Here is a 23,788-nt window from a genome sequence, read left to right on the forward strand (position 1 = left end):
AAAAACGGCATTTTGCCTAGGCGCCCATGACAGCAGTCCTTCTGAAAGCTTAGAATTATTACCACATGGTTTTAATAATAATTTATTTCATTAAGTATCTTAAAATAGAAAGCAAAATCACCTTAAGACACATGATAATGCATTCACTGCGGCCAGGGCCACCTTATAAAAAGAAATGGAGAAATAGGCAAAGATAACCTAAACCTTCAGAAAACAAGAACTAAGGTCTCCAAAATTTGGACAGAAACACTTTTAATTTCCATCTGAATATTTACAACAACATACAGAAGAGGATTTTACAGAAAACAGATCATCGCTGTGAATGTACTATCTGTATTCTATTTCTTAAGAACAAAGATGCCTTTTATAAATGCCACTGGCTTTTAGAATAGACTGTATTTTTCTGTGTTATATCTAGATTGTTACACAAGTGAAAATGCCCTGTGTAACTACCTTTTAAATTTTAAAATCCAAATCTTGATTCCAATATTCCTGACCTGTCTCTTGTTAGCACACGAAAGAAATAAGCTTTTTTTTTTAAACACAAGTTCCAATTCAGAATTTTTATAAACAACAAAAATCTCACACCTACTTAGTATCACTGTATATTCGCAAAAAGCAGGTTTCAGGAAAATAAAAAATGATTTACAAAAGGCACTGAATTTAGCAAAACTTGGTAGAGCTTTCCATTTTGGATCAAACACTGGAAATGTTCACGGAACACCACCAGTGTGTGAGCAGTCACGTACCCCGCAGAGAAGTCAGCCCTCAACCCAGGTGTGTAATTCTGGGTATCAGTCACGGCAGTGGTTCTAAGGAGACCCCCATGCTCCAGGCAGACGCCCCCCAGCAGGTCACGGCCAAGGGGAAGCTAAAATAAATGCAGTAAGGTAACTGACCAGGACCCAAAAATAACCCTCTAGTTGCCGTACTAAATCGCGACCCTCTCCTATAAAGGAAATCCACCAGCAGTGATCTGGAAATACGCAATAAACTTCAAAACCGGAGAGCTTACAGATCATTTTATTGGCACAACCCCGGAACCAAACGAAGTAACTGCAGTGCAGGCTCCTACGGCTGCTGGTCTGCCACGTGCTGGGACCACTCCCAGAGCTCCCACAGACCAGAGGATTTAGTCCCAGAGAAAAGCTAGTTTTATCTTCTGGTTAAATGTTTGTAATGACTCAAGTCATCTTCCAGGTTCATTTACTCCCAGACATCCATCTCATCAATTGGTCTAACCCACTGGGACCGACCGGCACAACAAAGATTTTCTATCAGGAACTAACGTCAGAGACCCTTCCCGGAACAGGAAGACGGCACGCAACTCATCTTTTCTGCAGGCCTGGAGCTGACGCGAGAGCAGGTACTGGCAGCCCCAGCTCCAGCGTTCACCCGCGTTTCTGACACACACAGATTGGGAATGGTGTCCTATGCTTGGGAATGACACACTGACGTCCACGTCGTTACACACTGACAATTGTCAGAAAGTCTGTAACTGGACTTGCTTCCATCAACTTCTCCCAAAACACCAGAAAACTAAATTTTATACAAAACATTTGCATTTTCTAAAAATCTTTTACTCTCAAAATGAGGACTAATAAATTAATCAGAATATGTTCTTTTTGGTAGAATTTTAGCAATAAACACACTAGCCTTCCTCCTTTAAAAACGAAGACGACGACGAGGCACCCTACAAGGCTGTGAGCTGGGCCAGCCGCGCCATTCTGCGGATGTGGCCCCCGCTTGCGGGGCTATAGCGCCCAGGGCTGCCCAGGCCCGGGGAGTGGGGTGTGGGCCCGGGCTTCCCGGGGCTTCTCCCTGGGCTGCAGCTGTGGGGACAACCAAGATCCGGCTGCTGAGACTCCGGCTTCCCTTTCAGCGCAGGACTTGGCCAACTGAGGAAACCGAGAAAGGTCTGTCAGCACCGCCGGTGATACGGACCCTGCACCCAAGCCCTGGCGGACCACATGTTTCCAGAAGAGGTGCTGCGAACCTCAGAACCCACGATTTTCCACACGAGTCCCGTGTGGCCCTGACCAGGGTTCCCGGCTGCTTCCACCCTGCACCCCCACCTTGTCAGCAGCACCCCTTCTGCTTTCCACCCGACTGGACACCTCCCGTCTGGGCAGGGTCAGCCAGCCACGGCCATGTCAGGAGCTGCGTCAGCCCGGCTAACCTGTGTTCCAGGTGAACCACTGCATGAACACATGGCAATCGCAACCGGACCATCCGGACGCCAGCTACCAACGAGCCCTGTGTAAGACAGGTTATCCGCAGGCCACTGACCTCTGTCTGTCCGAGGGGGAGTAGCACAGGACGGCGCTCTTCCATCTGTGGACGGCTGGGTACTGCTGAGGGTCCACAACTGTACACTCCAGAGCTGCCAGAACATCCCGATCCAGTTTTGACGGCTCCTCTCTACGAGGCAGGGAAAAAGGAAAGAAAAAGCAGAAATGCTCATGATTAAAAGCACTTCCCACACCACCACTCAGGAGCCCAGCACAGGAGCAGGAGGGCCGACAGAGGCATGGAGCTGCTGGTCCGTCTCTGCAACCGCACGTGTCAGCTGTCGGGGCCGCGATGCGGGCCGTGAGGGACAGAGGGCACGGTGGCAGACAGGACGCACTGTCCCACAGGGAATGTGGTGGACCCAATACCGAGTATCTCTACCTCCAGGGTCACTGACCAGAAGGCTGACCCAGAAGGCCCGTCCCCTGGGAGGCTAAGATTACCCCAAGATGGTCTTTTTTGCTAAAACACACTGAGTTCTTGATACAGTTCCAGTCCTTCTGGGGAGGACTACCTCCCCAGGGAGGAGCACAAGACATGGGGTTGAGCTGGAAAGGAGAAGACGTCTCCCAGCAACGTGGATGATCGCAACAGAGCACCAAGAGCTACCAACTCATGGAAGAGATGGGAGCCGGAAAAACACGGCCAACCAAGTTGTGGGTAGAGAGAAGGGTGAAGAACACCAGGGAGGTACCACGTGAGCACATGTCCACCCCCACGGCCGCCCACAGCATCAGGCACACGCCACATTCACTCCCATGGCCTCAGGTATGCGCACACGCCCCACTCATACCCAAAAAGGAAGAGCCTCTGGACAGGCTCCTTCGCAGCGGGGACCCCTGAGCGCTCTGAGGACAAGGAACCACAGCGCTGCTGAGCCTCTTGCACGGGAGCGTGGGGACCCAGACGTATTTTAGCCATTTCGGCCGACATTTCACTTTCTGTCCTGGTTTGGTTATTTGTAACTGTGTCAGCAGCAGGCAGCTCTAACAAGTCACTCTCGACGGCATCCATTCTTGATGTCAAGCTCTTCTTGTCTCTAGTTTTCATGTTTTTATTTGGTGTCTTAGAAAAGTTACTTCCTAGATCTTGCAAATTCAGTTTATCAAACTCGACTGTCAAGCCTGAGACTGGCGAGAGGAGAGCCTCCCCCGCGCTCGGGGCCTCTGGCTTCTTCCTGCCCAGGGTTCGGCCGCCGCTCAGGGGACTACAGAACCCATTCTTGCTGCTGTGGGGCCTGGGCAGCGTGGCGGCTTCTATAAGGTTGGTCTCCTGCTCCAAGGGAAGGATGTCACACTTCGCATCCCCAAAAGCGCTAATTGTGGGCTGGGTGTTGTTTCGAGCTGTGTTCTGCCGATTTTTAATCTCTTCCAAGCTCAAGTCATCGTCTTCATCCAGAAACGCCCTCACAGAGATGGAATTGCTGCACTTACGAGCACGGCCTACCGGGGAGAGAGAGAGCAGCTCTTCAGAGGTGTGGGGGACATGGCCCACGAGGGATCACGCGGTACAGCGGCAAGTCCCCAGGACCAGCACCAAACCGCCCTCTCCTCCAGACCCACCTCCTCAGACTCCCAGACACAGGCCTGCGCTGCCCCTGAGGAAAAGCCAGGCCGGACCCTGCACACAGAAACAACAGCGTCCAGCACCCCACCTTCAGAGGCAGGAAAGTGAGAAGGAAGCCGCGGCCAAGGGCAGGCCCACATGGGATGTGACAGTGGCTGACACCTCCCATCCAACCTGCTAGGACAGCGGGGGCTGAGAACATGAGCGACAGGGGCCGTCAGCTCTTCACACGGACGCACTTCTCGGTCTGCGGCCACAGGACAGGGTCCGAGTCCCGAGAACCTACAGACGTCTGCGTGTCCTTACCAAAGGCAGAGGGGTTCTCCTGACGACAGGCCTCATTTTCTCCTGAGTCCTGTTGGGCCTTTTTGCCTGCTTCCTGGTGAGTGAGATATTCTTCTAGTTTTTGCAGACCCTCCTGGGAAGACAGATCAACAAAACAGCCCAGAAAGTCCCAGTATTCGACCCAGGGATACCCCAGCTCATGAGCCAGCTCCCTGCAAGAGTAAGTACAATCCATCAGTCGGAAAACAAAGTGTAAAAACCCAAACTCACAGAACTGACTACACAGAAAACAGCCACTTTACGCTGGAAGTGCCAAACAATGCCTGTAATCTTGGTTATGATTATTATTTTATTGTAAATCTGGGGCTAAAATAGTACTTTGCGTTTTCTCAAGTAGGACAAGACTAAGCCGTGTTTCTGTCATGGGCCGTCGCACTGAACGCACTAAAGTCCTGGCGAGAGAAGGGGGCTTCGACCGCTCCACTCGCACCAGAAGCTACAGGGGCAGCAGGTCAGACATGAAACCCCATGAACAGACCGGCCTTCTCATTTCCTTAAAACAACCGTATAAAGTTGGAGAGGATTCTGGTTTTGCTCAGGCACATAAAAATTTGGAAGTCCTTGTCAAGTTCAAGCTGTAAACCTGAAACTAGGTGTGTATTTTGAGAAAAAGTTCTAAAACAATTCAACGTAGCTTTATTTGATTACACTGTAATTTAGATTCTTGACTATGGAAAAAACACTTTTCAGGGACTTTTTACTGGTAGCTTCTAGCGACACCCGCCTCTTGTGTTTTATTTCCTGCTTTACTGCCAAGAAGACACCCACCGTCTGGCCCATGATACAAAACACTGCCACGCCCTGGACGCCCTGCCCATTGGTCTCTGCCTGGAGAGGGACCACTATGGCGGGCACGTGTGTGCCACGTTCGCCGGAATCAGATTGCAGTCAAAAGGCTTCACATCCCCCCACCCCAACCCCACAAACACTTTTCAGGAATGGTAATGTTGCAGCTGTAACTGGTTTCTGAACTCAACCAACATAAAAGCATGCAGCGTACAAAACGACATTGCCACTCAGCTCCTGTCCCTTCACACTAAGCCAGCCAGTACCTTCCCACCCTCTCGATGCCTCTTTCTGGATCCGTCTTCCTGACATTGTGAAAGAAGCCTGCTTTCTCTCGAGGTGGCGTTTTCCAGAGTCTGCGAAAATCTTCTGCCTGAGGAGAAAACGTACTGAGCTGTGCTCTGCACCCAAGTCACAGGAGCCAACAGCACCACAGAGCCGGCTGAGTGCCTCCCAGCATCCCTCTTCCTCCTCACGTACCTGGGCAACATGCCCTCCCGTGTGGTAGCTGGACCGACCTCAGGGCCACGTGATGACAGTGGCACGAAGGGGCTCTGGCAAGGCTCCACAGGGGAGCAGCCCTGCTCCTTTCCAGTGGCCCCGGCTGGGCTGTGAGGGTCAGAGCTGCCACACTGACGGCCTCAAGTCACTTTCCCATCACACAAGAGGAAAATGCAGGTTTACGTTTTTATGTCACCATATTAGAGTTTTGTTTTATGCAACCAAATCTAACCCTGACTGATAACACCTGTTTTTGGAGACACTTCCATAACAGCAAGTAACTAATTATTTAAAATTACTAACACTGGGGCGCCTGGGTGGCACAGTTCGTTAAGCATCTGACTCTTGGTTTTGGCTCAGATCATGGTCTCGGGGTTGTGGGATCGAGGCCTGTCTCAGGCCCCTCGTTCACTGGGGAGTCTGCTTGAGATTCTCACTCTCCCTCTACCCCTCCCTCCCCCTGGTTCTCTTGCTCTCAAATAAATAAATCTTTAAAAAATAACTATTACTTTTAAATTCTGTTATGAACAGTAGATCATGTTAGGTGTTTTGTTTTTTTTTTTAGATTTTATTTTTAAGGGGCTCCTGGGTGGCTCAGTCATTAGGCGTCTGCCTTCGGCTCGGGGCGTGGTCCCGGGGTTCTGAGATCGAGCCCCGCATCAGGTTCCCTGCTCCGCTGGGAGCCTGCTTCTTCCCCTCCCACTCCCCCTGCTTGTGTTCCCTCTCTCACTGGCTGTCTCTCTCTCTGGCAAATAAATAAATAAATAAAATAAAATAAAAATAGATTTTATTTTTAAATAATCTCCACACCCAACACAGGGCCCGAACTTACAAGCTCGAGATCAAGAGTCACACGTTCCACCAACCAAACCAGCCAGGCACCCCTTTAAAATCTTTAACAAGAAAGATGACACACAGCGTATGAAACACTTCAGCCCAGACGGTGACCTTCAGTTTGTACATCGAAGTTTCCTAGTGACAATACACATCCAGGAATGTGGGAATGGAGAGCCCAGCAAGACCGGCATGTGCCACGAGAAGGGCCACTGATATGGACAGAAGAACCAGGTGATGATGGCGGGTTAGCCCAGGTAAACTTCGCTTCTCTCAAGTGTGGGCGCACCACCACACCCACCCCGGCTGACCAGAGAGGAACAGGGTCAAGACACTCTTGTTTCTCCAGCAGACGTTCTCAAACCTCATCACCAACTCACTGGGATTCCACGAGTCCCGGTCTCAAGACCAAACACAAAGCAAGAGCTGGAGTACTCAGGACTTCTGGTGGGGACAGCCAGGAGCTGGTTCCAGAAGCTTCTACAGTAACTTACCTTGGACGGGCTCAGGGGCCCTGCAAAGGCTCGCAAGGTCAGCACAGGGTCTCTGGGGCCGCCTCCACCATGGCCGATGTGAGAGGTCTCGGTCGTCTGGTCTGAGGACCACAACTCCCCAATCACTGGAGACGATGTGTCCTCGGCTCTCAGGAGTGGCACGTAGTAGTGGCCTGGGAGGAGGAGACACCCCAGGTAAGGCACTTGCTTGGGCAGGCCCTCACCTCAGCGGCTGTGTCAGCCATCTGGTAAACAGCCCGAGAAATAGCAGGGGCTTTGCATGCGATCCAGTGATGAAAAGGCTGCAGAAGCTCTGGCACCGGAGGTTCTGGGTGAGAGGCCAGTTTTTGCCAGACTTGCTTAACTAGCCCCACATTCTTCCTCCGCTGGAAAAGTAAAAGGAAGGAAGGAAGGAGAGCAGCAAACACCCTTCTTTACCCCCAAGTACTAAACAGACTGAGAGGCAGGACCTGTGTGACCAAGATTAACATACGTGGGAGCCTGAGAACTGTTAAAGGAGAGATAGGCCGTGGGGCAGAAGGCAGCACACGGAAGGGCTGACAGGGAGCTACTGACAAGCCAACCAACCGCCAGACCAAAGAGCTCCTCCCACCCTCCGCTCTGCCAATGTGCAGGCAGGCTGTGCTTGGGGAGCAGGGACCAGAGGGACCTGCCATGTGCGATACCTGCAGGGATTACAGGGTGATGCCATGAACAACAGTCAAACGACAACTTGCCGTCTCCCAGACAAGTTCAAGGCACCAAAGGAGGGATTTTATGACAACACGTGGCATGTGAGCTGGGGGTTCAGGAAGCAGATCACCCTGAGAAGGGCTGTCCGCCTGAGAGGGGAGCTTGCTCCCGCGATGTAAGGCCAGGCTTAGGCAGCCCAGGGCCTTCCCACTGGCAGTCCTCACACTCCAAGCGCCAGGCCCACCTTACCCTTTAAGTACTCTCTAATCTGCTCCTTCAGTTCCACAGACTTATTTCTGCTTCTTTCACAAATGACCTATTTAAAAAAAACACAGTATGTGAACAGTCTATATCTTAATGTGTCACATTTTATCATTAAAATAATTTTATAAAAGCAAGTTTTAAGATTAACAAAACAAGGATAGTGTCCTAATGCTGATAATTTCATGAAGCCCACAATCAAAATACATGTGTTGAACAGTACAATCTTTCTTCCAAAATGTTCTGTAAGAGCTGAAGGGGTCAGGACAAGAACAAACTCCGTGGGTGAATTTTATTGTCTTTCTTCGTGCTACCCTGCACGTTCTAGTTTTCTGCCAGGAAAGGCACTATCAGTCAGGGCAGACACAGGCAGAGACGCTTGTAATTTCCAGCTCCGTGTGCTCCAATGCTGGGGGCCTGTCTGTTGCGGTTGTTTGGCTGGATTAAAACAGAATTCCTATTTAGCACGCAACACAGTGTTTTATTCTTGCTACTGCAGGAGTCAACTTTCTTCCTTACAGAACTGTAGTGACAAGAACATCTTTGCTGGAATAAAAAAAGTCATCTTCAAATAAGAAAGGAGCCACAAAATTACCATCTCCTGCCAGCCTGTGAGAGAAACCAACTAAGGAGGTGAAACCCTGTAAGCAGTGCAACTCTTTTTTAAAACGTATAACTGACTGTGAGGAACGGCAAATGCTTTAAGAACACCAGTCACCAAATACCACTCTAGACTGAAGAAACAGGCACACCCAGGCACACAAAAAGTTGAGTCAGCTACGTGAAAAATAATGGTAATTTCTGAGTTGCAGAATGGTGAACTTTATCTTTTGTGTATTCTACGGTTTCCATAGCAAGTGCACTCTCTATGTAACCACAGCAACTACGCCAGGTCCTGGTCCAGGTCCGCAGGCCCACAGCTCCAACACCCAGGACAAATCACCCATCTGAGTTCTGGCCAGGTCCACTTCCCTCCCACCTCGCAGGCACAGACGTACCTCTGCCCTCTCTGAGCCACATTTTGCTCCACTGCCAATATCAATGCTGACAAGACTTGTATGGGTCAGCTGAGAATACCTGGGAGGGGCTCAGGACAGCGTCTGGTACATAATGAACTGAGCTGCTTTCAGCACCATGATCCTCACCACCATCACCAACACCATCATCCTCATCACTACCATCAACCTCACCACCACCCCTTCACCATCACCACCATTCTCACCATCACCATCCTCACCACCATCATCACCATCCTCACCATCACCACCACCAACACCATCACCACCATCACCACCACATCCTTCGTTCTCCAGTTTCCTGTCAACTGAGGTATGCACAGAGAGAACCTGATAAAAAACCATGAGCTGCTGAGAAAAAATAATCACTGGATTCAGGAAAATAAAATCAGCAAACATGGGTGGTTCATTCCTCCTGAGTCTACAGATGTGTCTTCTTCACGGTGCATGTGACTTCACAGTAACTATGATCAAGACCATAATTTCACATATTTTCATGTCTAACACTACAGTAATAGCATTTTAATAAATACTTACATCTTCAGGTGTTTTATCATATTTATTCCTTGGGTTTTTTACAATCAAAGGGTGTGAAGAAAGTACATTGACCACATCTGCATTCCCAAACTTACAAGCAAAGTGCAACGGCGTGTCATAGCCCTGAGAAAGGTGCAGAGAAAGAATACTTCTTTATGTTTGTTTCATAAAAACACGTTTCATGTTTTTAAAAAAAAAGGTGAAATAAACAGATGGAGGCAACACCCAGAATAAAACAAAGTCTATGACCTTGGTCTGTACCCGAAGAAAACTCTCTCTAGTGGCTAATACCCAGTAAATGAAACTCTCCACTCCTGACCCCAAGATGCTTGTCAATGCTCTGACTTGCCCTCAGTGGCATCCCTCCCCAGATACCTTCGACTAAGGCCTAAAGATCAGTGGGCCTTAGGGTAACAGCATCCCAGAGCCCAAGAGCTACACAGCAAATCCCCTCTCGGTACCCTCACTTGAATGACCACCGGTTCAAATGCAGCACATGTAAAACAGAACCCACTCACAGCCACCAGAGCTAGAAACATGGCCGTGCAGTCCACCTATGATTACCAAGGATGGCGGATCCCAGCTCTGAAGTCCCTGGCAGGTCATCTCTGCCCTCTGTATGCCACACTGCCATCCCCTTGGTTTCTTGCCCAAGCTACCAAGACTCCTCATGGGCCTTGCTCCTGCACTCACACTGCCAGCTCGTCTGTCTCCCACTAGGTGACCCAACTGATCTTGTGTGAGCAAATACCCTCAAGGTAGCTCCCATCCCCTGCTCCACACCCTCTAGGACCATCTCACCATTTCATACAACTTCCCACGTGAACCTGGACAAGTCTGGACATTTGCCTACAGCAGCGTCTCTAACTGCATCCTGCCCTTTTGTCCAGGTTGGCAAACCTTCTCAACTGACGGCCAGAAAGTAAACAGTGAGAATGAGCAATGCTGTGTTCCAATGAAGCTTTATTTATAAAAACAGGCTGTCCTTTGCTGATCTGCCCTAGTGCGTTCTCCGAATTAGGACTGTGATTCATGTTCTACCTGAGACAACTCCAGCTCTGTGGCCCAAGCTCTATTAATAGCCTGATCTCCCCTGCCGGCCTGCAGAGGTGGGAGAATGATGGATGGTCTTTGGAGATCAGGGGTCGATGTTTCCACTCATTCAGAGCATCCAACCTCAAAGGGACCTCAACACCTCTGCTTCCTTCTGGCCGCTCCTCTCTCTCACACCACATAACGTCCATACGTTTGTATGGACGTCTAACCTGCTCCAAAATCTGCAAACTCGACCGCAGCCTCTCTCGTCATTCCTGCCGGGAACTGCTGTCCCTGCACAGACACAGGCTCTGGGTTCTCCCGACACTGCTGGCTGACCCAGCCCTGCTTCTCACCATGCTGGTCTCTGTTGTGCTCCTGTGCTTTCTCAATAATCCAAATATGTGTGGCCAACACTTAAACAGGCTCCTACTCTTAGTTATGGCCAAAGATGGCCTATAACATCTAATTTCAAGAATGTATTAAGTGTTCCCTGTGGACGTGCATATGCACATTTTCTGTGAATACTGCATAGACATTAAGAAAAGCTGTATTTTCTGTAGGGCACGCACTTCTCTGTTATATTTTTCAAGTCAGGAACCTTCTTTATTGTACTAATCAAGTCAGGAACCTTCTTTATTGACTCTGTTCACCCTTCGTTTTAACAGACATTGCTCTGATTTTGCTCCTTCTGTCTTATTTTATACTTACTGTTGCTTTCATATAATCATTGTTTAATCTTTTATTTCCTTCTATAATTGTGCTAGCATGGCCAAATTTATCTTTATTCCACCTTTTCTCTCTTGTTAATTTAGAAGTTATCCTTGCTTTGCAATTCTGGAGTTCAGTGTGTCACATTCGACACGTGTCATGAAAGAGTAAGCCACGCCCCACTCCAACAAGCTTCTGTTACTCCCTTTCCTGCCAACCACAAGTTTTCAAACTCCTAGGCTTGCTCAGAGCTTACAATTCTTGGCTCTAGGCTATCACTGGGTTCTGCCTTCTATAAATATGTAAAATTCTTCTATTTTAAGAATTCTTATGTAAGCCTATGCACCATTAAAAACCAACCCTTTGAAATGTCAAACTCCGCAGGAAATATTCCTGATATTAAGTGGGGGAAAAAAATGATAATACATAGAATCTTAGAATAAAAGGCACCAAAACCCTTTTACTTTCTTCTCTCTTTAGATTTTGACATTGGCTCCTCCTCCCATCAAAGCCCAGCTCAGGCCGCTTTGGAAAAAGGCCCGGAGGGACCCGTCCTTGCACACAGCTGGGACTCAGGGGCACCGTGCGTGGTGCGGCAGAACGCTCGGGTGTGAGTGGATCCCGTCATCCACCCCTTTCTAAGCTAGCTGAGCTCAACGAACGTGCGTCTCCTCTCCACGAGCAGTGGGATGCAGACCCAAATCTCGTGTGGCGCTGGCCAGCCCCGTCCCGAGGCGCACTCACCACTCTGTCAGGGGTGTTCAGGTACAGGTCAACGATGTAACAGATGCGCTGCCGCAGCATGCTCGCGTCATCGTCTGGGTACATGAGCCGCATAAACTCAGGGTTTTCCAGAGTCTCCAGAGTCAGCTGGCAGATAGAAGCTTGATTCTCTCTGGCAGCAACATGCATAACGTTGTACCTACACCCTTCCTGAAAGAAAACTGCAGATTCTGAGCTCCACTTTTGTCAACCACAGTCTCTTGATGCTAATAATCCTGGAAGCAGGCTTACCTGCACGATGGTTGGATTGTCCCCGGAACCAATCAGATACCGGGGGTTACTCCAGGTGAGATCAGAAAAGGTCTCTTCCTCTCCCTTCTCCACAGCTTTTCGAAGTTTGGCAGTGAGATCTTGAGTACGGGGGGTTTTATAACTGTTTGCTCGTTCTCTGTTTATCGTTTCTGACTCAGATGGGTATAAGCCGTCTGTCATTAAGAGACAGAATTTAAGAACACTTCACAAACATGTTCTCATCACCCACCCACTGTGTGCTACACTGAGGGCAACAAAAATCTCTCCCACAGAAGCTTACAACCTAGTTGGGAGTAACAAGTAAGAATCAATTAGCATGAACAGCAGAAGGGCGTATGTCCTAGCCAACAACGTGGCACAAACATCCCTACGGCGTGAGTCCAAGAACAAAAGGACCTGACTGGACTCAGGCTGTGGAAGGCTGTGTGAGGAGGGATAAGGGCACACCAGCAGCAACCACACAAGAACTTCCAAGCACACAGAGCGTTTCCATTAAGGCAGAGTGAGCCAAAAGTGATTTTGTTGTTTAATCACAACCACCTAGAATGTCTGAAAGCAATCTCTAGAGGAGTATTTTCACAAACTGCAAACCGTTCAAAACCACTCTGGTTCCCCTCTAAGCAGCACCTGTGTAAGGCCGAGTAAGGAAACAGAGGAAAGCAGGCAGATGGGGCTTTTGACGGAAGGCCTTATGTCCACAAGGAAAAGGTGCCTTTCCCGGGAGCCCCAGCCGGCCTGGGAAACTGGACGACTGTGAGCGCCTAGAGGGGACAAGATGGAGGCTAGGCAGAAGTTAGAGGCTGCTGGGGTTGTGCACCGTGCCGACTGAAAAGACCTCTCACAAGACCCTGGTTTGGAGCCAGAGCGGGTATGGTCAGGTCTCTGACTGGACAGGGCCTGCAGGGGAGCTCAACTTTGCAGGGTTGTCTGGATCAAAGCAGGTGGCACAGCCCCAGAAGCAGGTGTAGCTTCAGGCGGGAAGCAGACAAGTCTCAGCATCTAACAAAGCCCCTGAGTCCCAGGGGCAGCAGGGAGCAAGGGAAACAAAGGGAGGAGAATACAAGGGCCCCTCAGCTGCTTCTCCCTTGGCCTTGTCAGTTTCAAGGCCTGGAGCAGATGCCCGGCCCACTCAGTGTCCCACTGCCTCTCTCCTCAGGGTCATTCCCAGACCAGGTGACTGACCCATTCTCCACGCCCGGGCCTTAGCTCTCTACTTCCCAGCAGACTTGCCTTCTCTCAAGGAGAAAACCAATTACAATACATGGGGAAGAGAGCGCAAACCCCTGGGGCCCACCTGACAGTAACACCAAGAAGTGAGCCCCTATAACATTACCTTTCAGTCCACCACTGCTGAAGAGCGGTGCTATTTTCACAGGAGAAAGTGGTAAAGAGGCTTTGCTTGGAGAAGGGAAATAATCACAAATTCCTCTGGCAAATTTCTCAGCATCTTCTCTACTTGAAAAAGCTTTAAATCGAGATCCTTTGATCATTTTGACAGCCTGCAATGCTTCCTTTTTGTCTTCATAAACATGAATCTTTTCTGCATGGGAAAAGTAACAGGAAAATTAGACAGGAGTAACCAGAGTCACTGTCACTTCACACCTTTAGTTCATACCTGAAGACCATGGGTTTCTTTTTTTCTTTTTTTTTTTAAGATTTTATTTATTTATTTATTTGAAAGAGAGAGAGAGCACAAGCAGGCAGAGCAGCAGGCAGAGGGAGAAGGAGAAGCAAGCTCCCCGCTAAGCAGGGAGCCCAATGCGGGGCTCGATCCCAGGACCCCGGGATCATGACCTGAGCCGAAGGCAGACGCTTCACCGACTGAGCCGCCCAGGCGCCCCCATGGGTTTCATAATAAACAACTGCTACCCAGTTGTCTCATTTTTCTCTCATATTAATACTTCAGATTTTTTTCTTAAAGATTTGGGGGGGGGTGCCTGGGTGGCTCAGTCAGTGAAGCGTCTGTCTTCGGCTCAGGTCATGATCCCAGGGTCCTGGGATCGAGCCCCGCACCATGCTTCCTGCTTAGCTGGGAGCCTGCTTCTCCCTCTCCCTCTGCCCCACCTTCCACTTGCACTCTCTCTCTCTCTAATAAATAAAATATTTTTAAAAATTAATAAAAAGTGGGTTTCTTAAAGATTTTATTTATTCATTTGACAGAGAGAGATCACAAGCAGGGAGAACCGCAGGTAGAGGGAGAGGGAGAACCAGGCTCCCCGCTGAGCAGAGAGCCCTGTGCGGGGCTTGATCCCTGGACTCTGGGATCATGACCTGAACCGAAGCCAGACGCTTAACCCACTGAGCATACATTAAAGACTTTATTTTTAAGTAAGCTCTACACCCAATATGGGGCTCAAACTCACAACCCCGAAGTCAAAAGTTGCACACTCCACCGACTGAGACAACCAGGTACCCCAATATTTCAGATTTTTAATCTTGAAGAAAAAGGGCCTTAGCAAGTCAAAAGAACACAATAAGCTTGATCGTATGTATGGGCATGGATATAAAGATGTATATTTGTACACATGTGTTAACTTTTTTTTTTTTTTCACATGTGTTAACTTTATATCTAAGGATACTATATCATACTGAAAAACGAAATTCCTGGATCAATGCTCTAAATAAAAATAATAAAAGCAAGTTAAAAATTATGACTGTATTAGCAAAGAATGTTAAGAAAATAATTTTAAACATAATTTTGGGTGGGGAATGCCTTTCTAAACATGCCAAGAAACCAAGACTACATTAAGGAAAAGAAAGTTCCAATTACAAAAAAATATTAAAGTTAGGTAGGGGAACTCTCATAATCAAATCCATAAGAGACTCTCATAAATACATAAAATACAAATGACAGATGGGGAGGAAAAAAAATTTTTTAAGGGGAGAAAATTTTTTTAAGCAATATAACAGAATAACGTCCACTGCCCAATAAAAATGGTCAACAGATATGACCAAAAGACGCACCCAATTAAACCACAACCATATAAAAAAGGAACCCACCTACAACAAGACAGAGGTCTCTGTTATTCAAAAGATACAGAGGGAAGCTCCAGAACATGCAGCATGGCTGACAAGAGCGGAAACAAGACACCCGCCTTCCCTTTTATAGACCTAAAACGTTGGGTTCAGTACTGTACAGACTGGAAAAGTCACTCTCTCAAACACAGTGAATGCTAATGCCTTTTGGAGGGCAGTGGCCTTCAACGTTTTAAAAATGCATTCCTTTTCTTTTTTTTTTTTAAGATTTCATTTATTTATTTGACAGAGAAAGAGAGACAGCCAGCGAGAGAGGGAACACAAGCAGGGGGAGCAGGAGAGGAACAAGCAGGCTCCCAGCGGAGGACCCCGGCACCACAACTTGAGCTGAAGGCAGATGTTCAACGACTAAGCTACCCAGGTGCCCCCCCCAAAAATGCATTCCTTTTGACCCAACACTTCTACTTACCATTTTTATGAAAATAAACATAAGGCACATTTTTATATATAGATCTGTTAAATTTAAATGAAAATATATTAAAAACAAAAATCTGAATTCATATATATATATATATATATAAATAAAATATAGGAGGGTCAGGAATGATGCATAAAAGCAGTTATAAAGTGGTTAATTCGAGTAAGATTTGGGTGGAGAGGAGGAAAGACATTTCACTTTTACTTTATATACTATATATGTAATTTATGTTTTATGTAAGTTGTAAATGTAAAACATGTAAATATTTTTTTTTTTTACAAAAAGCAACTTTTATAATAAAAATTAGAAATTGCATCATGACCATTTCTAGTGTCACTAAATCTTCTTTAAAAAAACTTTTTTTTTTTAAACATTTGAGAGTGAGAGAGAGAGAATGCGTGCACAAAGGGGAGGGGCAGAGGGAGAAGGAAAAGAAGACTCCCCACAGAGCAGGGAGCCTGACTCGAGGCTCAATCCCAGGACCCCGGGATCATGACCGAAGCTGAAGGCAGACATTTAACCAATTGAGGCACCCAGGCACCCCTAAAAAATTCTTACAGTTGAATAATATTCCATTCTACTCATGGTACATAATATGTCTAACAAATCACCTATTTCAGGGTACCACCACAAATATCACAATAATGACAGCCTGTAATTGCCGAATTCTAATCAACATCAGGCTTTCATTAATTCTTTCCAGTGCTAAATCTACTTTAGTTTTGTTTAAAATTGCAATTCTTTGGGGTACCTCTGTCCCTCCCCCCCAGCTCACGCTCGCTCACACAGGCTCACTCATTCACTCTCTCTCTCAAATAAATAAAATCTTTTTAAAAAATTGTAACTCTTTGATGTTCAAAAGTACTTATAGCTGCATTAGTTACATAAAAGGTGTTCAGATTCTATTGGGGAAAAAAAAAAGGGAAATAATTAATCAGCAAATGGCAGCTAGCCAAAATCTATTTGTAAGTGAAGCATGTCTCACAGAACCCAATTTTCTTCATTTTTAAAAATTCACATATACATTTACAAATAATTCAGCAGAGTTCTACATAAAAATGCTAACAATGGTTCACTTGGGGTGGTGAAATTATGGTGATTAAATTATTTTCTTCTCTGTGGTCTGAGATTTTCAAAATCACCTTCCCCTGCTGTCCACAGACCACCTGTGTAAGAAACACCAGGTGCTTGTAACATTACCATTTCTCGCTGGGGTGTCCTCGTACGCCGGGCACACCCCATAGTACAGAGGCGGCTCTGTAGAGGCCCTGGCCACGGCTTTGTGGCCACTGACTCCAGTGGCAGCACTGAAGGGCACGGAGCAGGTCTTAGACGTCACGACCTCTTCCTCTGGAGGATTCAAGCCCACGCTATAACCAAAATCTCTGTCTTCAGACAAGCCGACCGGCTCGGCCTGGCTCCCTACAGCAGACTTCAAAATCCTTTGTGCACCCTGGCTTAGAGTGGTGGCACCTGAGGTGTCGAGGCCGGGAGGATGTGAAGGCAGTGTTCTTCCGTGCTCTAATAAAGCCTGAGCCAATTTTTTCTCAAAAATGAACCTGGTAGTTGATGTAATGGGTCCACATTTCAATCCGGCTTTCACAATTTCTTCTCTAAGGTCATCGGGATTCAGGAGTTTCAGTCGTGCCAAGATGGCATCCATTGTCATTTCACCTAGGCCCAAGACAACAGAAATCAATCTGATGGTTATAAGTACATCTTTTCCTATTAAAAAACAAAACAAAACAAACCACACAGCAGTAGCAAAAAAAGCTGGCTTCAGTCTCATTTCAATCCAGTGTCACTCCGTATTTTTGGTAGTCTATCAGCCCTCTATGAGAACTTTCTGAAGTTCTTGGTTTCCAAATTGCTAATAATCTAAACAAAATTAAAACAAGCAGTTTCTGGTTCACCTCGACAAGAATGTTAGAACCTGGTACTATTACGTGATACATTCACACAAACATTCTAGGAAGGTAAGCACAGTGGGGAAATAGGCACACTCATGCGTTGCTGGAGTGTAATGTGGAACAAACCCAAGGAAGAGGGCAAGTGAACAACAGCTACCAAACACCCAACTCCAGAAATAAATCCTACAGATATATTTGTACTCTATTCCATAAATAAAGGGAAATTACGCAAAGGTTTAACCAGAGGAGTCACAAAGATAGCTCTGGCAATCACTCTGCTAACACTAAGAGCAAGGAGCTAACGTTTAACATTTTGGGGGTCTTTCCAAGTGCCTGGCTCTAGTGTAAACGCACTAGGATTTTTCCGTGCGGCAGGTTATCACTACTGTTCACTCCCACTTCACAGATGAAGAACCCAGATCACAGAGACACTAAATAACTCGTTCAAGTTACACACCTACCCAACAAGCGGATCTGAGCTAGAGTAAGAGCTTTAATCAATACCTTTGGAGAAAGAGCAGTTAAACCTATGCATTACAGGTTTAAGCGTGGTTAGCAAGAATTGGGAAGAAGGTAAGTAGTAAGGGGGCACTGACTAGTGCTGTCATAACGGGGCTGGACATGAGGGCTCAGATTAGAACTGGAGGTCTTAAGGACAGATGGATAGGATGCCATGGGAGGGGTTTGAGGGAGTGCAGTCAGCCTAGAGTAACATCCAGATCTCCAGTCTAGATGCCTAGGAGTGACTCCACCTGAGACAGAGAATACTAGAGATAGACAGAGGGAGACTTAGGCACTGTAGCATCAGAAACACCTTACTGCCACTAACTGGGCATTTCAATTTTCAAGTCCAAGATTTACAAGTTCCGAGCGGGTAACAGATCTGAGATTCATAAGCACAAAGATGGTGATTATAACACCAATAATACACCAGGTATAACAAGGAACAAACACAAAGGATTAAAAAACAGGAGAGAAAAAGAGTTTCTCTTTTTCTAGGAGTTTCTCCTAGAAGGGATGAAGAAAGAATTGCACACAGAAATGTATCAATGAAACCAAGGAGTCGAGAGTTTTAAGAGGTATTTTCAGGTGAAATGATGGAACATTCAAGATTAACTTTAAATTACTCTAGGGGTGCCTGGGTGGCTCAGTTGGGTAAGTGTCTGAGTCTTGACTTCGGCTCAGGTTACGATCTTGGGGTCGTGAGATCAAGCCCTGTGGTCAGCGGGAGTCTGCCTGAGCTTCTCTCTCTCCCTTTAAAATAAAGAAATAAATCTTTTGAAAAAATAAAGAATTACTCTAGCAGAAAAGCAAAAAGGGGGGCAGTGACAAATATAAGATTCACAAAATATTAATATCTGTTGTAGCTGGATGATGACTACAAGCAAGGACTTCATTACCTTACCCTATTTCTGTGTATGTATGTATGTATGTATGTATGTATGTATTTTTTAAGTAGGCTCCACACCCAGCACGGAGCTCAATGCAGGGCTTGAACTCATGACCCTGAGATCTCAGCCAGAGCTGAGATCAAGAGCCAGAGCTCAATGGACTGAGCCTCCCAGGCGCCCCTGTGTTTTGTTTTGTTTTTTTAACTTTTTTTTTTTTTAAAGATTTTATTTATTTATTCGACAGAGATAGAGACAGCCAGCGAGAGAGGGAACACAAGCAGGGGGGGTGGGAGAGGAAGAAGCAGGCTCCCAGTGGAGGAGCCTGATGTGGGGCTCGATCCCAGAACGCCGGGATCACGCTCTGAGCCGAAGGCAGACGCTTAACCGCTGTGCCACCCAGGCGCCCCTGTTTTTTTAACTTTTAATGCCACCTCTCCCCACCTAACTCCAAGGTTTCAAAAATGGCTGTTACTTATTTGCAAAGGGGATACTGCACAGTCCCAAAAAACTGCCAAAGAACTTGAAGGAGGCGGCCTACTGACCACAGGATTCTACCCGGGGAGCGTACCTAAGCAGATTCCCCTGGTACCTGAGCAACAGAGGCAGCTCAGTGATAGGAACTGGCATGAAAGGCACAGGGTAAGAGCCACACCCAAGGGGTCGGGACAGGTGGGAGAGACGCTCCAAATACAGTTGCATCCATTCCCACGAAAGTCCAGCTTTCGTAACACTCCCGTGTCTTTGCTCTAAAGCTATCTTTCTAACCTGGGCTAGTCTTAAGGGGTTTTGTCTTTGCAGCCAAGCAAGCACTAAACAGAACAATTACATTACGTCACAGCACTAACCATGTGACCTTGGACAAGTTATGCAAACTCTAAGCCCGTTTCCTTATCTATAAAATGGACGTAATAACAGCTCTCCTTCTTAGGCTGCAATGAAAATTAGACCAAATAATACATGTCAACTCTGCGCTGCTGTGTTTGACACTGACAAATTATCCTAAGTGTCAGTTCTGGTTACTAACCCAGGCTTATTAACCTTGCAGATCACAGAATATGCTAGAAAGTCAATTTGAATAAAAACGATAACACTGTAATTAATATTCGTAATACAATATACAAGTATTTGCTCATGTGTACAAAATGAAGAATGAAGCAGAAACTAACGCGCTTGGGTACGTGGGGCAGACGGTGGAAACTGGATAGGAAGAATGGATAGAGGGCCAGCCCAGGGGAGGGCAACACTGAGTAGCATTTCATGTGTTCTGACTTTAAGAAACGGGTCTGTGATCCACATACTAAAAAACAATAAACAAAAAGATGGGGGAAGGCCCCCCAAGTGGAATACAAATTAGAAACATAACGGGTGGGACAGAACTAACCTAGTAAATGAGAAACAGTACGTGGCTATGCACTCTACCGGTCAGCGATTCTGAAGCTACTTTATGCCTACTCTAGGAATCAGTAAATCAGTAAATAATTAGAGACAGTGGCTAAGGAAATCCGGGTGACAAAAGGGAGCTACGAGCAAGGGGCGGGGGAGGCCAGAACAGGAGTCAGCAAACTTCTGTAAAGGGCCTCAGGCTAGGTTTGAGGCTTGGGAGCCATAAGCTCTCTCCAACACTCAAGAACAGCTATAAATCCAGTAAGACTTTACAAAAATAGGAGGGGGCTGGGTTTGTCTGACAGGATGTGGTTTGCTGAACCTTGGACTAGAATCCGAAGTATCTGCCCGACCCTGACTGACCGAGACACAGAGAAAGATGACAATACAGGAAACCCAGTCAGGTCTGCAAGGTGAATAACGAACACTTCCAGGCTGTCCTACTTAGAGTGATGATGTAAGACGCTAACATCAGGGAATCTAAGTGAATGGTATACTGGATCTAACTTTATATTTCGAAAAAATTATAAACTCAAGTTGAAAAACACTATGGACAGTCCGTGGCGTCCCTCACTGGTGACATCTTAAACGCTGTAGCGCATCAGGAAATGGACAGGGGCCAAGCTTCGCCACGGCCTGCATCATTCTGCTGTCTTCGTATGGAATTCCACGACCATCCACCACACGTATAAATTCAAAATAAACCGTTCAACTGTTCGACCGTAACAAAGATCTGCTGTCCCCTTACCCCCTTACCCCCAACCTCCTCCACTGTCCCCAAACCCTGGCAACCACTAATTTGTTCTCTATCGCTGTAATTTTTTTAAGAATGTTACTATAAATGGAATCATACACTACAAACCTTCTCAGATTGGCTTTTTTCATTCAGCGTAATGCCCTAGAGACCCACCAGCACTTCCTTCCTTTTCACACCTGGGCAGCACTCTATGGTGTGAATATGATCACAGATCAGTCCGTTTGGCCATTCAGCCCTCAGGAGACATTTGGGCTGCTTCCAGTGTTTGGACACTACAGTTACAACTAGTTGTAAGCACCCACTTACGGGTTTTTGTGTAGAAGTAACTTTGCATTTTTCTAGGATAAATGCCCAGGAAAGCAGTGCACAGTTACGTTTTTGAGCAACTGCCAGACTGGTTTCAGAGTGGGTGAGCCTTTATTGTTTCCACCAGCGATAAATAAGAGACCGTTTTCTCAGCATTTCCACCAGCATCTTGTGGTATTTTCATTTTAGCCATTTTAATGGGTGTAATATCTCATTTTAGGTTTAATTTATATTTCACTATTGGCTGGAAACGTTGAGCATCTTTTCATATGTGTGTATTTGACTCATACTCTTTTTTGTAATTTTTTATAAGTCTAAAATGACTTCAAAATAGAAAATTAAAAACTAAAAAGGAAATTTTTCATTAAAAAAAGACACTCCAAACCCTAATCTCTTAGTCCCATGCCCTAATGGACACACACATCATTTAGCTTTAGCATCTGGGGAATCTGTAGTCTTGGTGTTGGACAGTTACTTGGTACAAGGCTGACTGTAACTGGACAAGTCGGCACGCTATGTACTCAAGATGCCACCTAAGGGGGCGCATGGGTGGCTCAGTGGTTAAGCATCTTCCTTCAGCTCAGGTCATGATCTCGGGGTCCTGGGTTCAAGTCCTTAGTTGGGCTCCCTGCTTGGCGGGGAGCCTGCTTCTCATTCTCCCTCTATCTGCAGCTCCCACTGCTTGTGCTCTATCAAATGAATAAATAAAATCTTTTTTAAAATGCCAGCTGAAACTTTAAGGGGATGAGAGAAGGTAAAACAAGCATCAACCAAGAGGATAGGGGACAGGTGGACCTGGTGTCCGGAGGCCCGCATTCCCAGCTGGCCTCTGCCTCCCTCCTGCGCTCTCAGCCAGGACAAGAGAAGGAAGTCATCCCTATGGGCCCTGTTAGCCCTGAGATTCCATGGTGGGCTCATCAACTTTACTTTCTGCTACTAAAATTCGCCCTCCTTTCAGAGTCTTTGAGGAACTATCGTTTATGCTGCGGAAAGAACCCAAACTTTCGCGCAAGAAAGCGAACTACACGTGAACGAGAAGGGCCCCGAAGGCATGCAGGGCGCGCAGGATCCGGCGAGCCCACTGCTGCAGCACAGGACAGGGGAGCAAGGCCACGAAGGAGACGAGCACAGACGGCGGGACCCCGCAGAAGGGCGCCTTGGTCACACTAGGATCCTAACGAAAACTGCCCAGAGACAAGCCACCGGAGCTCCCAGCTTTCCCACCGTCGGTGTGTTGAAGACTCCAGAGTCTTACTCTGGGTCTTTCCCCAGAACCCCAGATTCGGGCCGGAGAGGGCGGGGGGCGAGGCCCGGCGGCGACGGGAGGGGAGGAGAGGAGGCCCAGCGCAGCGACCGGCCCAGGGAAGGGAGAAAACCGAGGCCCGGGGAGGGGAGGGGGCCCGGGGACAGGAGGAGCCCGGGCCCAGGGAGGGGGAAGGAGGGGGCCGAGCCCCGGCGACGTGGGGTGGGTGGGAGAGGAACCCAGCGTAGCGACGGCAGCGGGCTCGTGGAGGGGAGGAAACCGAGGCCTGAGAGGGGCGGGGAGGGGACCGAGGCCCGGCGACGGGAGCGGAGGAGAGGAGGCCCAGCGCAGCGACGGGCCCGGGGAGGCGAGGGTGACGAGGCCCGGGGAAGGGAGGGGACCCGGGGAGGGGCGGGGGGCCGAGGCCGGGGGAAGGGAGGGAAGGAGAGGAGGCCCAGCGCAGCGACGGGCCTGGGGCGAGGAGAGGGCCGAGGCCCGGCGACGGGAGCGGAGGAGGCCCACGACGGCGACGCGAGGGGCGCGGGCCCACCGGCGGACAGGCCTCACCTGGGTCTAAGGCCGAGTTCGTGGCCTCGCCGGGCGGCGGGGCTGGGGGCCCGCTCCGGCCCAGGCCCCGCGGCCGCTTCTCCAGCCGCCGCACCAGCCAGCGCACCGCGATGAGCAGCACCGAGGCGCCCAGCAGCTCCCACACCAGTGGCGCCCACTCAGCCGCCGCCAGCCGCGGCCACAGCATCGCCGCCGCCCGGCCGCCGCCGCCGCCGCTGTGGAGGACGCCGCCCGCCTCAGGACCCCGCGGCCCGAGCTGCCCGCGCCGCTGCCTGCCGGCGCCGCACAGCGGGCTGGCCGGTGCGGGGCCGAGACCGCACGCGCGGGCCGGGGCGCTCGCCCCCGTGTCCGGTGGCCCGGCAAGGGAGCGCGGCCGGGGCCCCAGTCCCTGACGGCGCGGGGTGGTCGAGCGCGCCTTCAGGCAGTGGCGCGGGCAGCTCGAGTCGCGGGGTCCTGGGACGGGCGGCCTCCACCGCCGCGGCGTGCTGCGAAAGGGGGCTCCCGGAGCGGGCCGGGGAGAGGGGCGGTCTGGAAGGCGGGTTTCGGGGGTCGGGCGAAGGTTGGGGGACCGGGGTCCGGAGGGCGAGGTTCGGGGGGCGGGGCCTGGAGGCAGGGTTCGGGAGGCGAGGTGCGGGGGTTCGGAGGGCGGAGTCTGGTGGGGCGGGCAGTAG

General features: G+C 48.6%; 1 protein-coding gene across 1 annotated transcript; it reads right to left on the minus strand.

The window, feature by feature from the left end:
• Positions 1-235: 235 nt before the first annotated feature.
• Positions 236-23,329, minus strand: ANKLE2 (ankyrin repeat and LEM domain containing 2). The gene is made up of 13 exons (XM_026514627.4): positions 23,118-23,329; positions 16,761-17,234; positions 13,440-13,646; positions 12,086-12,279; positions 11,816-12,004; positions 9,326-9,448; positions 7,761-7,827; positions 6,819-6,991; positions 5,256-5,362; positions 4,165-4,355; positions 3,086-3,734; positions 2,290-2,421; positions 236-1,898 (listed from the first exon to the last, which is right to left on the minus strand). The coding sequence occupies exons 1-13, from the start codon at positions 23,302-23,304 to the stop codon at positions 1,694-1,696; spliced, it is 2,898 nt and encodes a 965-aa protein (XP_026370412.1). The 5' UTR covers positions 23,305-23,329; the 3' UTR covers positions 236-1,693.
• Positions 23,330-23,788: the final 459 nt, after the last annotated feature.

The sequence above is a fragment of the Ursus arctos genome, unplaced genomic scaffold (genome assembly GCF_023065955.2).
Source record: "Ursus arctos isolate Adak ecotype North America unplaced genomic scaffold, UrsArc2.0 scaffold_34, whole genome shotgun sequence".
NCBI lineage: Eukaryota > Metazoa > Chordata > Mammalia > Carnivora > Ursidae > Ursus > Ursus arctos.